We start from the raw sequence: 17,523 nt of genomic DNA, 5'->3' as shown, positions 1-17,523 counted from the left end.
GATCCCTATGGTCCTAAGGAGCCCAGATACTCATGACTTTAGGAATCTGGATCCCTCAGTGACCTGAGGGACTAAGGGCCTTCGGTGACCTATTGGATCTAGATCCCATAGTATTCCCAGGAGCCTCCATCGCTCTGCCTCCCAAATAACCTAGATCTTTCAGTGACCTGTGGAACTGAGATTTCTCCTTATCTGGAGAAAACTAGATCACCTGTGTCCCAAGGAGTCTGGATCTCTCTGTGTTCTGCCATAGGCTAGATTTCTCATTGTTCCAAGGAGACTAGATCCTTCAGTGTCTGCAGGAGCCCAGATTCCTCCGATTTGAAAATGAAAAGGAAATGCTATGCCAACACAAATTGTAAAGCCACAGAAGTAGAAGCCTGTGCCAAACACCAAACAGCAAAGTCCTTGTCCTGTATGCACACATGTGGCAGTGGACACTCAACAAAGCTTCAGACTTCATTCCAAAGGAGTGCAACCTCTGTTCCTATGAGGAACCGGTCTTGCCACTCACCTCCTCTGAAAAGAGATGCGCTGTGGCCGCAGAGTTGAGTGCACACAGCATGCCCGTCAGACCACAGGACACTCCCAGAGCACCCAGTGGAGTGAGTATTTGGTGCCTTCTGTGATGGACAACATCCAGTTGAGGGAGGAAAATGATTGCTGAACACGCATTTAAATCTGTTTCCCACCGGCTTTCTTGTAGTAACTGGTATTCCCCTGCTTCAGTACACATTTCTCCAGACTCTAATGGTCCTACTAAATGCTTAAGAGACAGCCTATGACCTGCCCATCTGGCTTATATGTCAATGTGACCAGAAATCGGAAGCCAATGAGGCTATAAATTGTGGCCTAGAGGCGCCAAGGAAATGGCATGCTTTAGAGAAAGCAAGATTCCGAGGGCTTTGAGAATCTTCAGATGAGCACCCAGCTTCCCCTCATGCTCATTTGGCTCCTTGGTCACATATGGAGAAGCACAAGTTACACACATGGAAACAAATACACGACTTTATACTCTATAATCAGACAAGGATAAAATAGAACCATCTAGAGGTACACAGGTTCCCTAGGGAGGGGCCCTGTGATCAGTTCATCTCCTGGTACCCATTCCTCCCTACAGATCATCTCTGACACAAGTGGGTGCAACAAATGCAACTTGGAACAGCCGAGACAAGTGTAACAGCAATGGCTCCAAGCATAGCTGGAGAAAGGTATCCCCAGGCTCCGGTGACCACAGATTTTTTGGTGGCCCACATTCCTAAATCAAACTAAAACAAGAGCAATCCCTAAAGCAAAGGTAAGGAGGCCGGTTGAGTTCAGATTGCTCACACAATAATGCTCACACATCAGGCTCACTCTTGGAAGAGTGGAGGCTGCTGGCTGGTGTCCTCTATGCATTACGGTGTCTATTTTATCACATTGGTGATACAAACAGGGCACTTAGGACATTCGGAGAGAGGACAGATATGGTTGGAGAAATGTAGAACACAACCCTTGAGAATCTGCTTGCGTTCTGATATTTCTTCCAAGAAAAAGAGTTGTCGCTTGGTAGTAATCAATGGCCTTCTCTTCTGCTATGGGGCTTCAGGTATAGCCCAGATTGGCGCAGCAAGGGTTAATGCTTGCTCCAAGGCTGGAAGGCTCTTGATGAAAGGGCCCTATGTAAGTATAAAGTATCACTGTGAACTTGAAGGATTTTATTTCAGCCCTCTCATTGTGTTGTTGACAGTGCATACTGTGAGTTTGACATTTTTAACTACTTTGCTCGCCCCAAATAAAAAGGGCTGGGAAAGAGGAGGTGGGAAAGGAGAAGGGGCTGGGGGAAGGGGGCCATCTTTGTCCCTGAACCAGGATTTTACACAGAAGCCATGCATGGCAGTGGCCAGCCATGCAGCCAGAGGCCGACAGTGCTACTTCAAGGGTTTGTTACAAATGCAGTAAGCTAAGAGATGAGAGTCGCCTGTCTTTTACCCTGAGAGCACAATCTACCTGGAACCAGAACCCAGGGGAGGCCACCAGGGCTCTGCTGGGGTGGAAAATGAGAAAGCAAGCGATCTGTGGCCCGTGATTGTCTAAAGGAAAAAGCACTGAGTCTGATTCTCACCAGATACGGACAGGTCATTACGAATCAGCTGGGTTTCACTAAGGAAGAGGGTGGGGGCAGCTGCTGACCTTTCCCTGGGAGAGACCCAGCCTATTGTGTGCCTAGCGCCTTCAGTAACGCCTGGCCTGAATAGCACTGACAGTCTGTCCCCCACAGTTCCTGCAGCTCGCTGAGGCTCAGGGGCCTAACTGCCTCCACCCCCACCCACTCACAATAGCGACAAAAATAGGAGAGAATTCCTCAAAGACACTCTGGAAGGAGACAGGGCCAAACTGGAGACCCAGGAGTCAGCCTCCCTGCCTTCATTTACCCAAATGGCCATCAAAGTTCTGGGCCTCTTAGCCAGGCCCTGGCTTTGCCCTTTCATGTCCACAAAGCTTCTCAAGTTAGAGGACAAAGGTGCAGGGGGAGGGGAGGCAGGTCAGGGGCTGCCGGGGACAGTGCAGGAGGAGGGCTTGGCTCTTTTTCTTCTTTTTTAGAAGCATGCATGTGTCCCCCTCACACACACAGACAGACAGACAGGGGCACACAGAAACATGCACACAAACACATTCTTGTGTACACACACTCAGGTAGACACACACACAGGAAAAGACACACAAGCAAATATAAATACACACACAAATAGAGACAGAAAGACACACAAATAGACAGACATATACCTACAGACAACACAGACACATGTACAAATAAACACAGACACGCATATACACCCACACAGATACAGAGACGAGTGAGTTCCTTTTATCTAGTTACAATCCACTTTAATATCCAAAAATCTCCTTACATTCATGGAGAATACCCCTCCTGTGGGAAGTGTGTTCTTAAAGGACCCTTGTGGAAAGATCTTACAGAGCAGTGAGACACGCACAGCCCTTCACAGTCTGCTTCCAATCAAACAGCCCTGGAACACCAAAAGAAATGACAGCAACGGATGAGGGGTTATCAGAGATTACAGGGTCCCCTGTCCAAGCCCGAGGCTGATGTGCCCAAGACAAAGAACAAGACAAGACTGCACTGCCTATGTGGGTTCCCCATACCCAGGGCAGGTCAGGGGCCTTGCTTTGGCCTTCTCCTTCGCTCCCCTCTGCACTGATCCAACCTTCAGGCCATTTCTCCAAGGTAGCTTATCTCACCTGCCTGTTCTCTGAGATACAACGGGCAGGCAGTGCTTAGTAAGGGTGATAAATATATCAGGACCACGACATACTACAGTGTGGTGAGTGCCACATGGCACTGAGGCCCACAATGATGCCTGCAGCTCTGACATCACTAGTTCAAGTCATGGTCCGGTTTACACATTTGTTCACTGAATTACTCTTCAAACAATGAGCACTTTACAGTTTGTACTATCAGTGAGAACCTTGGAGCGACATAGTTTGGAATCTGGGCAGCTATGAATATTCATAGAATAGTCTGTGAATGTCAGTTGATTGACAGATATAATGAAAAAAGATGCATTTAAAGATTTCAACCTCTGGAGCTGGGGAGGTGGCTCAATTGGCAGACACTCTTGTTGCTTTCATTGGTTAACTAATAAAAAAAACTGCTTGGCCTGATAGGACAGAAAATTAGGTAGGCAGAGTAGACAGAACTGAATGCTGGGAGAAAGAAGCTGAGTCAGGCAATCGCCATGATTCTCCCACTCCAGACAGACGCAGGTTAAGATCTTTCCTGGTAAGCCAGCTTGTGGTGCTACACAAAATTTTAAAAATGGGTTAGATCAATATGTAAGATTAGGCTGGAACTAATGGGCCAGGCAGTGTTTAAAAGAATACAGTTTCCATGTAATTATTTCAGGTAAAGCTAGCCCGGTCCCGCCACTCCTACTACACACTCGTCTTACAAGTGTGATGTTCTGGTTTCAGATCTGTAGTGCCCATGACATAGCCATGTGCCATGGTACATTCAGTAGTCCCAGCAATGTGAGATGGGAGCAGAGACAAGAGGTGCCACGGAAACTCAAAGGCTAGCTAGCCCGGTTCATGTGGTGGAATTCTAGGCCAGTGAGACCTCATCTCAAATAAAAAAAAAATAGAATGCACTAGAAGACCAACATCCATATAAGTTCTATTCATAAGGGAACCATACCATTCAACATGGATGATATCTCTCTCTCTCTCTCTCTCTCTCTCTCTCTCTCTCTCTCTCTCTTTCAAAAGAAAAAATTTAGCTTCAAATTTGGTCCAAATGAAATCAAAATGCAGGGGTACAGGTCTAAGGCAAGAAGTAATGACTCAGATTATATGTTACAACCGGGACATTTAAGGCAACCTGAAAATAAGACACAGATAAATTAACATGGCCCAGCCATTGTCCTGGACACCAAATCTTAGATACCAGTGGGACCCAGTCACCTGTAAAACTTAATTGTCAGGTGGACTTGAACTGTGATTGACAGGGAGTCAGAAAGTGCAAAGGTCACAGAACCAATGACTCATCCCACCGTGCCTGTAACATGTGCCGTATTGAAAGTGGAATAGTGTTTGCTTCTTAGTGATGATAAGTTTCCATGATATCCTTTGGGCCCTGGAATTAAACTAGCTAGAGAAGAATTCCAAAGCAAGTAACATTTGCACCCTCAGCGCCAAGATCCCACATCAGCATCAAAAGATGCTGTCCCTAGGAGACAGGGAAGGGAAGAGGAGGGGAGGGAAGGGGAGAGGAGGGGAGAGACCAGGTAAGGTGACATCTGGATAGACAGGAGTCCTTCAAGATTACTCTGTGATAGAAACGGATCTAACTGAAGACATTGATAGAGGACCTGACCTGACCTCCTTGTCACTGAGTCTGGGTGCATTCTGACATTTAGTTCTTGCTTGCTACCCTGATTTTGTTCCTGTTATAGCATTATTTTCTTTTTCAAAGCAGTTTGTTCCTTATCATTTTCCCTTTAAACCTATTGCCCTTACATCCAGTTTGCTTTTTATCTATGTTTCTGAGCTACCAAGTATATGGACTGCACTCAGAAACCTTCAACGATATCTCTGCTCCTTATTACATTTTGATTTTTTTCAATTGTATGTGTCTGCATCTGTGTGTATGTGTGTACATGTATGTATGTGTACATGTATGTATGCATGCATGTGTTTTTGTTTATTTGTGTTTTTATATTCATGTGTGTACATATGTGCACATGTACATTTGTGTATGTGTACATGTGTATTGTGCGTGTGTATGTGTTTGCATGTGTGTATGTGTACATATGTGTATGTGTACATGAGTGCCATGTCCATATAGACCAGAAGAAGGACTAGAATTCCCTGGAGCTGTAGTTACAGGCAGTTGTGAGCTGTTCAAAGTGGGTGCCTAGAATCGAACTTGGGTCCTCCTTGATGGAGGAAGGTCATTGGTTAATTATAATAAAGAAACTGCTTGGCCCTCATAGGTTAAAACATAGGTGGGAGGAGTAAACAGAACAGAATGCTGGGAGGAAGAGGAAGTGAGCTCAGAGGCCATGCTCCCCTCTACCAGGCAGATGCCATGAAGCAAGCTGCCAGGTCAGACATGCTGAATCTTTCCCGGTAAGACTGATGCTACACAGATTATTAGAGATGGGTTGATCGGGATATGAGAATTAGCCTGTAAGGGCTAGAGTTAATGGGCCAAGCAGTGTTTAAAAGAATACAGTGTCCGTGTAATTATTTCGGGGCATAAACTAGCAGGCAGCCGGGGTGCTGGGGACGCAGCCCCGCAGCTCCCACTACACCTCCTCAAAAGCAAGAAGCACTTTAAGAAGCTGAGCGATCTCTCTAGTCAATCCCTGTCACTTTTGACTAGATGAAAAAACATGACACCATTTCTAGCTCCTCCACCTCCTATTACATCATGATTTCAGTCCCAACCCCAACACTTGTCTTTAAAAGGGCCTCCATGACACCCCTCCTGAGATGACCCAGGGCTCACACTGCAAGCCACATATCCTAGGAGAACTCGTATCTGAGGAAGCTAAGCCTTCCACAATTTCTAGCAACTTCACCATATCTTATAGAAAAAAAGCAGGAAGAAACAGAAGAATAAAAGAGCATTGAAATGGAGACTATTTCCATACAGGTCCCCTCGGACCCCAAATTTACCTCCAACCATCTACACCAGGTAAAGTCTTGTTTCCTTGATTCCTTAATTCCCTGCTGAGAAACCTGGCACTACCACCGTGCACTGCAACACAGTCTTCTCAGCTATTTGGTTTCAATCACTCACCCTCCCTCCCTCCCTCCCTCCCTCCCTTCCTTCCTTCCGTCCTCCCTCTCCACCCCTCTAGTATCACCTATTATTGCCCCTGGGGCACTTTCCTGTCTGACCCCACACTCCTCTGCAGAAAGTCTAGGCAAAGTCACAAAGTGAGCCGAGCACTGCTGTGTTGAATCTTCCCGCATGGCTCCAGCTCTCTGTCCAGAACCTTTCCTCGGAAGACACACATGCCCTGCTCCTATCCTCAGGAGTTGAGGTCCCCTGACTTTCAGCCTCCTGGTGATTTGCTCAAGTCTCTACCCTTTCTAAAGGAGCCATTTCTCATCTAGAGATGTGTGCCAGAACACAAAGGCTCCAAATTTCCAGATTCTAGGCTGAGGAAGTGGCAGAGAGACACAGCACATTCAATGGAAGCATGAAGGCTGGAGTTCAGATCCCTCGAAACCACATAAAACGTACAGCAGGTACATGAGTCCTTCAGGTGATATGGAAGGAGGGTACAGGAGAGACTTACTGGAAGCTGGCACACATACTTCTAGTTTTCTATCTGTTGATGGGATAACAACTTGGGGAGTACAGGGTTTGTTTAATCTTATACTCCCAGTTAACAGTCCATCAGTAAATTAGGGCAGGAACTTGGAGGCAGGAACTAAATCACAGATCATAGAACAATGGAACAACACAGTGCTGCTTACTGGCCAGCTCCCAGGCTCATGCTCTGTCCCTTTCTTGGCCCTCACAGGACCATCTATCCAGAGGTAGCACTGCCCACAGGGGCCCTCCCACATCAAGTGACTATCAAAAAACTGACACACAAATGAGTGTCTCATACAAGATAGAAGACAGAAGTGACCCCCAAGGTTGACCTCAGACATCCACATGCATGCCATTGATACAAGTACACAACACACACACACACACACACACACACACACACACACACACAGCAGATGGGGAGGGAGGAAGAGAGAGGGGAGGGTGATTTTAAAAAGAAAAGAAATTTCAAGTTGGCTCTGCAGGGTCTGTGGGGCTAATGAGACTCTGCTATGCTCACAGCTCAGCTGTCTTCTCCCAACATGCAGTGCAGGGCTCTTCCCCTCCCTTCCAGGGATGTTCACTCTTAGCCAAGGGCCTACAGTAATATCCTTATCCTAGTACAACAGCATTCTCCCTTATTGTGAGAGCCATTAGAGAACCCAGCTTGCTTTGCAATCTCAAATTGAGAGAACTTTATTAAAAAGAAAAGTACGGGGTCCCCAGGGGCCCTAGCCCTGTCTGCCTTCTTAGAGAACTAGGGCACTGAACCAGAGTATAAAATTAAAGCCTGGAGAGCCATAGAATGTGCAGTATAGAGATCCAGTGGACTATTCTAAAGGAACACACACTGAATGTGGAACTCAGTAGCAGCTTAAGTGATTGGATACAATAAAGCCGGGGAGGGGGTGTAGTTCAGTAGGCTGAGTGCCTGTCTACTGTGCTAGGTAGTTTGGTTCAACTTGAAACAAACCGGATTCATCTGGGAAGAGGAACTGAAGAATTACCTCCATCCAAGGGCCCTATGGGTATGTCTGTGTGTCGTTTTCTTGGTTAATGATTGATATGAGAGGGCCCAGTCCACTGTGAGCGCTGCCACCCCTAGGCATGGGGTCCTGAGTTGCAAGAAAAAGCAAGCTGAGCAAGTTATGGAGATCAAGCCAGTAAGCAGTGTTCCCCCACGGCTTCTGCTTCAGTTGCTGCCTCTAGTTCTTGGCTTGAGTTCCCTGCCTTTGCTTCCCTGATAATGGAGGGTTGTCAGGTGTAAGACGAAATAGACTCTTCCCTTCCCGAAGTTTTATTTGGTCATGATGTCTGCCACAGCAACAGAAAGCAAGGCACGTACACATCTCTCACGCCCATCCCCAGCACTGCACAAACCAGGCCTAGCGGTACCCTCCTCTAATCCTAGCATGCGGGAGGCAGAGGCAGGAGATTAAGCAATCTAAAGTTATGCAGTCACATAGAGAGTCAAGACCATCCTATGATACACGAGTCCCTGTGGCAAAACACAGAACTCGTAGGTATTTCTGATATCCTCGTCTCAAAACACAAATAGGCCTGAAGTTGTTTTCTTTTTATCCAGCTTCGGGACTATGGAAAAGCTAAAGAAACCATGAGCTCACTGTGGCTACATCCATCTACATTGTACAGGGAAAGCCATATCCTGATTCTCTGAAACTCAAAAGATCATCATCTTCCCTGCTACCCCTGGGGAACCATCTGCTCACCCATGGGTTTCCACTAAGTGAGAGCAACTCAGGTCATTGCTGCTTCTTGGGGATGGATTTTGAAACCCCAGCCTACCTCTTGCCGCTCTGCAGGAGGGAAATAGAAAATGATGTCGATAAATAAATATTTTAGAAACCCTACATTGCAAATTATTCATGCTCCACGCCTTTGGTCAAGGAGGATTTAAATGTTGGTGCCTCTGTTTCTCTGAGCTCTGTGTATTATTCAGGCTGTGGAAATTGAACCCCAGGCTAGAGGCATGGGAAGGAAAACAGCTATTTTCTCTTTCGCTATAGAAACTGCACCATGGGGTGCTGAGAAGAAATGAGTAGCCTTAATAACTTCGGGGGACAGCTGCTTCTACCTAGCTAGTGTAATGGAGTTATGGCACAGCATAAATCATGGGCATCCGTGGGAGGGTGTCTGCTGGGAGCTCAGGGAAGCCTGTGACTCCCTTAGAACAAATCAGCATGGCTTGATTCCCTAGACAGATGAAGCATTTTCCCCACAAGCTTCGATCGCCTCTGGGCAGCCCTTCTGTGTCGGGGACGGATTTGTGGACAGACTCTGGGTTTGCCCATGACACAGCCTTCCTGAACAATCACCAGCACAGAGAACGTTCGTCACTGTTTTCTAAGACCCCAGACTCACACGCAAATACATGGCCCAGGCAGGAAGATCATCAGGACCAAGGCCCTGTCTTCTCTACATTCTTAGAATCAACCTATTTGTTACTAGGTACTAAAAGACTCAATTGCGTCTGGGAAGAAGCCTCAGCTGGTAAAATGCTTACAGCACATGCATGCAGATCTGAGTTTGACTCCCAGAAGTCAGGTAAAAAGCCAGAAATAGTGGCACACGCCTGTACCCCAGCACTGGAGGCAGGGGACAGAGACAGGAGGATTCCTGGGGTTGGCTGGCCAGCTAACTAGCCTAATTATTGAATTTCTGGTCCCATGAGAGATAATGGCCCAGAAAGTAAGGGGGAAAGGGATTGAAGAGGACATTTCAACAGTGACCTCTGACCTCCACATGCACGTATGTGCACACCCTGCCCTCCCCCCACCCCCACTCAACGGATCCCCGCTTCTTTTCTGCTGTCATCCTCTTCTTCTAGTGTGGCTGAGGGAGAGCACAGTAGGATCCTCCTTAGCCCTCACCACCCACTGTTACCCAGGCTCTGCATCTGGAGGCATGAGCTCATCGAAGACCAGCCTCCATTGCTCCTAAAATAAATCCGGGCTGGATGGTGGCATTTGTTTCTAGTTCTTCAGTATGACTTTTTAAAGGAAAGCTGCTTGGAAGTAAACTCGGGAAGGAAATGTCTTGGCTCTGTTTGGGTCCCCAGTGAATGATATCAAAAGGTTTGTTCCACGCTCCTCGGGTCTCGCTAAAGAGATGGTTATCTAACTCGATGCCGGCACCTCTTCCTTTCCCAGTCCATTTCCTGGTGTGGGGGTTATCCTTACCATTGTGACCCCAATTTCTAGTTAGTGAAGGCCCTACTGTTCCCCAGGTAGATCCTCATCCACTGTTGTGAGGCCCAGATGTTATTTGGGAAACACATCTGGCCCTGAGTCCTTGGCAAACTGACTGTGACAGGTTCCCCCAACAGCTGCAGTGGCAGGGCCAGGCTTCGAGGTGATTAAATCCTCCTGCTTCCTGGCCGCTCCCTGTGTTTGTGTTGTAGCCATTTCCCTGGAACCAGCCTCATTCCAGCAGGCTGTCTACCTCACAGAGGCCAACTCTGCACCGGTGGGTTGAGCTCGCTTCTGCGCTAGTGAAACGCCTCCTTGTGTGAGCCACGCCTGGCCAGAGTGACCATGGATGAGCCTGTGGAAACACACAACCTTGCTCCCCCCTCCTCTGTCTGTCTGAAATGGGGTTGAGGCCTCACTTCTCACTGAAGATACTTATTAGATTTGATAAACTTTGCTTTGCCGAAGGATATTCTTTCCCTGTCGAGAACACCTTTGTGACGCAAGTCTCACAACATGTGTGCACCAGGTGAAGATGCAGACGAAGCAGAGAGGCATGGAAATGCATTTGCAGTTTTTTCAAAGACGTGACGCCATGCCCCGGAGCAGTAATTACAAGAGTGCTTTTAAGTGAGGCTTACTGTGGCTGATAAGCAAATCTCAATGACCTCCCATGAATAAAAACACAAATCCATAGCAGGCGGGGATTTCATTTGTGTTGTGTATATGTGTGCAAGCTGGTGGGTGAGTGGGTGGGTGGGTATGTGGGAGTGCATGCATGTGCATGAAAAGAACAACTTTGTGTGTCATTTTCCAGGTGCCTTGTACTTTTTGCTTGAGACATGGTCTCTCATTGGTCTGGATCTTCACCAAGCAGGCCAGGCTAGCAAGTCAGGAAACTCCAAAGAGCTGCCTGTCCTGACCTCCCATCTCCCAGGTAACAAAGTCACACCACCTAGCTTTTTATGTGTTCTGGGAACTGAGCTCAGACCCTCATTCTTGTGTGGCAAGTCCGTTACTGACCAAGCTATTTTCCCCAACCCCTAAGGTAATTGTTTTCCTATTAAAACTTGCTACAAGAGGGGGCTATAGAAGGCTGGTGGTGTTCATCACCACTGGGAACCTATTACAAATGCTAATTTGAAGGTTAGCCTCAGATGAACTGAACCAGAAACTCTGTGGGTGAGCTTAACAATGACCCAACCACCCCACCACTTCAGGGGAGCTGATGCACCCTTGGATTTCCAAACAACTGTTCTTTCACTATCTAGGGCTTGATCTAGCTGGAGGAGACAGAAGGCTGCCCTGGAAAATTCCACAATACATTTCACTAGATTCCACTCTTACTTCCTTCAGCTGAATCTAGACTGCTACCCTTTTCTCCTCAGATGCACTTTTTGCCAGCCAACGTTAGTTAGCTGCTCTTCCACAATTTGAATGCCCTAATTATAACCACAGCAGTCATCAGCCCGTGGCTTGCAGTAGCGTGTTGGGCTCTCTGTAGATACGCAGTCAAGTCATCTCGTCGTTAGATCAGACTTCAAATATTTCCAAGGGATGGATATAAGCACCCCTATTTCACAGATGGAGAAAACTGAGGTTTTAAATAAGATGACAGAAGCATAACTCGGGGTTCACCCTTTGTTGTCCTGAGTCTCTTGGCCCACCAATCAGATAGGACATGCTGGACATCTCAAGACACTTCTTTTCCTGGCCTCCTTCATTCTTGGCCAGGTACAAGGTTTGAGTATGGTTGTATTGGGTTTGATTCAAGATGTCTCCAGCAATGTCATAAAAATCCTCAGACAAAATCATTTTGCAGAACAGAATTGGTGATACTGCCCAGTATTTTTGAGGCTTAGGCATACATAGGTGTTTTCTTCAATACTAACAAGATTTGCAACTGAAGCTTCTGGTAAGAAAATTGTAATATGATTTAGCTCTATAATTACATAGCTTGGAATTGACTAAAAGCAAGTAAGTAGTCGAGAGATGGTTAAAAAATTAAAATACAAGGAAGTCCCCCATAACATTTTATATAAAAAATTTGCATTTCACATAAAAAGGGCAGCTTAATAAACTAGCTCTGTAAGACGTTTCATAATACAGCCATCCATAAACAGGCTTCCCCCAAACAGATTCCTAAACAGTGGTCATGAGTCAGATGGAAACATGAGTCAGTGTAAAACGTTTTAGATAGTAAGATCTTGTTTAATTTTAAAACTGTGAGTTAGCAAACAAGTGTGTTCATAATACACATATATATTCCAGCCAGACATATGCACTGGAGGGGGTAGAAACTGCCAATGTTTTAGGAATGATTACATGAGAATAAATGGGTATCAAAGACTAATTTTTATTATAAGTTATTTATTAACATAAGGGTAATAATGTGTATGTGTGAGAGATAGATGATAGATGATAGATAGATAGATAGATAGATAGATAGATAGATAGATAGAATATACATATGAAGTATACTGTATGAAGGCCTGAGGCCAGTGTCTGACATCTTCTTCCTTATTTTACAACCTTACTTTCTATCCACCTTATTTCTTTGAGACAGGCTGTCATCACTCACTCTATTTTACAAACAAGGAAAATTAAAGGGTTCATCAGTTCTGCCCTCTACATATAAGTACAACACACTAAAGCCAGAATTCAAACTACCAAGTCTGTATTCTTTCTGCATTCTGAAATATCTCCAGAGAAACACACTCTCCCAATTCCTTCCATTGCTCCCCTTCAAGCATCTATGTTTTGGCATTAATGACGCTAGCATGGTGCTCATCACCCGAAAAGCAGTGCAAATAAGGACTGTGGCCCAGGTGAGCAGCTGGGGTCGGATATGTGCAGATTTTTACAGGGGGGGGGCAGCTTGGTGTTTGCTTCTTAACATTTTCAGCATAAGGTTCATTACAAGCAGGGACTTTCAATAGTAAAGATCATCCAATTACATTATCTTAGACTTCAGTAGAGCCTCGTTAAATACTTTGGGCATTAATTGCCAACTGAGGCCAAGCTATTCCAGCTACCTAAACATGGTGGCCTGGACTGGTCTAGCAATCTGCCAATACAGGTGCCATGTGAGGAGCCAACCAGCACTGCCCATCCTGAAGCTTCACTACAATGCCCCTACCTGCTGGCAGTTTCTGGCCAGGTCCTGCACCCATCTGGGCTTGACTTTGGCATTTCTCTCCTTTCGCTCACTCTCTTCTGACCCGAGGCTGGGTACCAGTTTACCACTGTGCTCGTTGCATCATTTCTACCCACTCTTGCTTGTTCTGAAGACACATTCATTTGTCACCCTCAGGGAAAGAGATGCCATCTTACGCCTCATCGGGAAGGTGGATCTTATGGCTTCTCTCCACTAACTGAAAACCAAACCAAGGGGAGAATGTTAGCTAGTTCACACAGCTTATCGTGAATGTGTGTCTATGTGTGTGCATGTGTGTGTGTATGTGCATGTATGCATGCATGTGCACAGGTGCAGGTGTGAAATCTAGCAAGGACAATGCTGAAAGAGAAGACACCAAGGGAATTCTCAATACTTTGGGGTGTTGAGACATCCCTAAAAGTGTTGAGAATTCCCTCATGTTCCCAGTGTGAAGCATCCCTAAAAGTGTTGAGAATTCCCTCATGTTCCCAGTGTGAAGCAACGGCCTGGCACCGTTTTCCTTACAAGAGTGGCTCATCAGAGCTTTTTATGAGGAGGCAGTGAGTAAGACTCGGGGCTCGAGGGCCAGACTGCCTGGGTTGCACTGCTGGCTCCACCATTTACTGTAACAGCCAGGTGACTGTGGTAAGCCACTGAATCACATCTCAGAACTATAAAACGTAATGGTACCACAGTCCTGCCCCTGCGTTGTAAATCACTCAGAACAATGTCTGGTCTATAATAAAAGCTCTGCATCAGGGCATATTCATCGTGTGGTCACTGGGAGCCTCAGGCCTACTTCTGAGGAGACCTGAGGACACTGTACCTGGTTTGGCAAGGGAGTGGAATGGAGAAACACAGTCAATTAATCTTTCTTCGAAAAGCATCTATGTGGCAGCAGAGGCATGTCTAGGGTTCTGTGCACATGGCCAACACCTGAAGATGAGGAGCAGAAAGGCCTTGGGGGTGGTACAGAGGCAGTTCAACCTTGAAATCCAGCTTGGTCCAGCCAGAAACACAGACAACCAAGGGTAGAGCTTGGCCTTGGTTACTTTCCTGTATTGAGAGGAGCAGGTGAAATATCCCTGGTGTCGTTGTCTCAGACATCTTCCCTAACGGGACAGTAGTTTCCAAACATTGCCACCAACAGCCAGTGTCCAGCGCATACCTTCTTCTCCCCAGGGTGTCAGTGAGAAGAAAACAAAGACTTCTCCTCCATGATTCTAACCCAACACCAACATCTAATTGCAGTCTCATTTAATTAAATTTCAGATCAGTATCTGGAACCAATGACACAGTTGTATTTTAATCTTTATTCTCTTTGGGACCTTTTATTGCCTTTACATTGTGTTGTTTTGATTTTGGCTTTTTAAACTATGGTTTATCACATTTAAACAGTTTAAAGCCAGTGGAACAAACACTCCGGTTATCTCCTAGGTATTGGGGACAATGGCGAGAAGCTAGAACTTCAGGAAAAGAACGAGGAAAGTTGTTTTTACTGCGGAGCAGGGCGGTGATATGGGAGAGACCAGTTCATGGGAAATCAGGGGCATGTGCGGGATATGTAATGAACACGATGCCTCCTAAGCATCTAATAAGAGTCACCTGATGGACCAGTAGACACACAGTCTAGGGATTCATTAGAAACCCAGGATAGAGATAAAAGCGGGGGAGTTGTTCATTCACAAGTAGTATTTAGAGTCAGGAGGCTGATGAGGTCACCAAGAAAGTGCACATAAATAATGAAGAAAAGATATTCAGACAGTGAGGTCATGGTTAAGAACTTTGTGATCTTATCATGCCCATCAGATGCTCAAGGCCCCTTAATATGGATGGAGGAAACCATCCAGAACCTTCTGGACATCTCATCAGTAGCTTCCTTCACTCAATTAAATCTTTATTGACTGTCTGTGGGTACCAGTTTCCAACCTGAGAGGAAATAGGGGGAAAAAAGATGACTCATGGAAGGGAAAGAAGAGTCTCCCTGGTGTCTGAAAATGTCACAACTGATACTATTTCCCCACTCAAGAGACCTCCGGTCCAGGCTCTTTGTTACCTTAATTAGGCTCAACCACATCACTCTGGGTAGAAGACAGGTTTCAGGCCTTCACAACACCTTTGGGATTTGTGACAAAATTTAAAAAAAAATAAATGAACAGCATATATCCTTGAAGTAACATTGGCTTTCATTTACAGCAGTGCACACACATAAACACATATGAGAATATTTAAATGGCAAAAGGATGGCAAAGACTTCAATCATTCTTTTTTTAAGAAAAAACCTTTATAGTCCAGGTCTTTTATTTCTTTTTTTTTACATCAGGCCATGAATTCGTAGGGAATGGGCTCCAGCAGCTCAGGCTCCTTCCCGTTAGTCCTCACAAAGTGTGCTTCTCTGGGTGGAGCAGGCTGGCGCTTCAGCTGAACCCAGGTGCCCTTCTCTTTGGCTTCCTTTTTCTTCTGGTCATTCTCCTTCACCCGCTTCAGGAAGCTGTCTCTGCTCTTTGAGTGCTTGATGTGTTCAATCCGCACATTAATTCTCTTAGCAAGAATCTTGCCCTTAACTTGCTTGTTTACAATGATGCCCACAGCATGCTGGGTGACATTGTAGACTCTTCCGGTTTTGCCATGGTAACATTTATGGGGCATTCCTTTTTGAACAGTGCCCATTCCCTTGACGTCTACAATAACGCCCTTCTTGTAGATTCGCATGTATGTGGCCAAAGGAACAACTCCATGTTTCCTAAAGGGCCTAGAGAACATATAGCGAGTGCCCCTCCTCTTTCCCTTTGTGTTTGTCATTTTGGCTAGTTACTGAAAGATGGCTACCGCGGCCGAGACTTCAATCATTTTTATTATGAGCCTTTTACTAAAGGCGCCAGTGTTTGTGCCTAAGGACTGGATACCGTGAGGTAGCAGCGGATCATGTATGTTCATTGCGCCACTTTCCAGCTATGCAGTCACATGCAGCTCCTTCACTTCTCCTAGCACAAGATTCCCTGCTGGGACACACATAACTGACAGGACGATAGGACTTCCTTTATGGGGCAGGTGTACAGGCACAGTGTGCTTGAAGGAAACCACAGAGCCTGGGGCAACAGGACTACATCAACCCTGGTCTTGTGCCATGTTCCCCTGCCCATGCACCTGGAGTCCTCAGCCCTGTGATCAGGTCCTCCCCCGATGGTCCAGCCGGGAAATCAGAAGCAGCTGGAGACCTAGAGTGAGGGGTGGTAGTAACTGCATGTATTTTCTTCTCGCTAAAGTCGTGTACAAGGCATAATGACCAGCCATGGCTTTCCTTCTCCAAAGCCTCCCTCTGAATTTCACTACAATCACTTCCAGACTCTAGCCCTCCTGGAAAAGTGGGAGATGTTGAGATGAGCAGTGCTGGGGCCTTGAGCTTCTCAAGGAGCAGGTATCTGTTGGCCTTCTGTAATCTGGGAAGAAACATTTGCTTGATGAGAAGATCTCATGCGCACTCTTGCTCTGTGACTGGCTAGGTCTCTCTCCTCCTTCATCTTTGAGCATGCTGCCATGCCAGTATGAGGACCCAGAGTCTAGTATACTGTTCTCATCAGTTAAACCCCAACTCCAGGAGTCAGGTTGGGACCTGTTCGTTCTGGGACCTTTAAAGTCAAGCTCAACACCTGACACCAGGGAGGGGCACAACCCTGTGATGAAATTGACCTGAAGGTGTCATGTGGTCCCATGGAAATGGGATGATTGCTCAGGGTCTGACTCCTGACTTTCAGGGCCATTTCCTGCCAACTCTGTTCTTTCATCCACATCCCATCGACAAATTGGAGACAACCCTTCTTGCCTTCCTTTCCTTCTCGCAAGAGAACAAGATGAGCTGGTTCTAAAGAGACTTTGCTGGAAGAGTTGAGAAATAACACACAATGATTTTAAGATACAAAGGGGATAAGGAGAGGGTGCATCCCTCATGCCTGGGTGAGCATTTCTTGGTGCTGTGGAAGGGTTGACTTTGTTCCTTTTCTCATTATTATATGCACTCATATCTTTCTCAAGTGTGTGTGTGGTATTTTATGAATTCATGTATGTGCAGAGATACACACCTATTCGTGGAGTCTGAAGAAGGACAATCTGTTGTCTTTGTCCATCATACTTCACCTTATTTTTCTAAGAAAGGGTTTCTCACTGAGCCTGAAGCTTAGGGATTCAAACTTATGCCCTCTTGCTTCCATAGCAAGTGCCCTCACCTGGCTGAGACATCTCCTCCTGACCGCACTTTCCCTTTAAATGCACGTACACCGAACTCCAAAATTGAATAAGATATTACCCTACATTTAAACGCTAGAGTCTCC

The 17,523-nt window shown here is 46.1% G+C and overlaps 1 protein-coding gene across 1 annotated transcript; it reads right to left on the bottom strand.

Moving 5' to 3' along the window:
* Positions 1-15,466: 15,466 nt before the first annotated feature.
* On the bottom strand, positions 15,467-16,040 carry LOC126513219 (60S ribosomal protein L21-like). Its single transcript, XM_050161477.1, has one exon. It carries the CDS (start codon positions 15,995-15,997, stop codon positions 15,515-15,517), a length of 483 nt encoding a protein of 160 aa, XP_050017434.1. The 5' UTR covers positions 15,998-16,040; the 3' UTR covers positions 15,467-15,514.
* Between the last annotated feature and the right edge of the window lie 1,483 nt (positions 16,041-17,523).

The sequence above is a fragment of the Alexandromys fortis genome, unplaced genomic scaffold (genome assembly GCF_014885135.2).
Source record: "Alexandromys fortis isolate MF-2015 unplaced genomic scaffold, M_Fortis_MF-2015_v1.1 scaffold_109, whole genome shotgun sequence".
NCBI classification, from domain to species: Eukaryota; Metazoa; Chordata; class Mammalia; order Rodentia; family Cricetidae; genus Alexandromys; species Alexandromys fortis.
This window is presented reverse-complemented; position numbering and strand designations above follow the sequence as displayed.

What these genes read in the sequence shown, in the direction of transcription:
- LOC126513219 (XM_050161477.1), bottom strand. Translation starts at nt 15,997, where the DNA reads ATGACAAACACAAAGGGAAAGAGGAGGGGCACTCGCTATATGTTCTCT.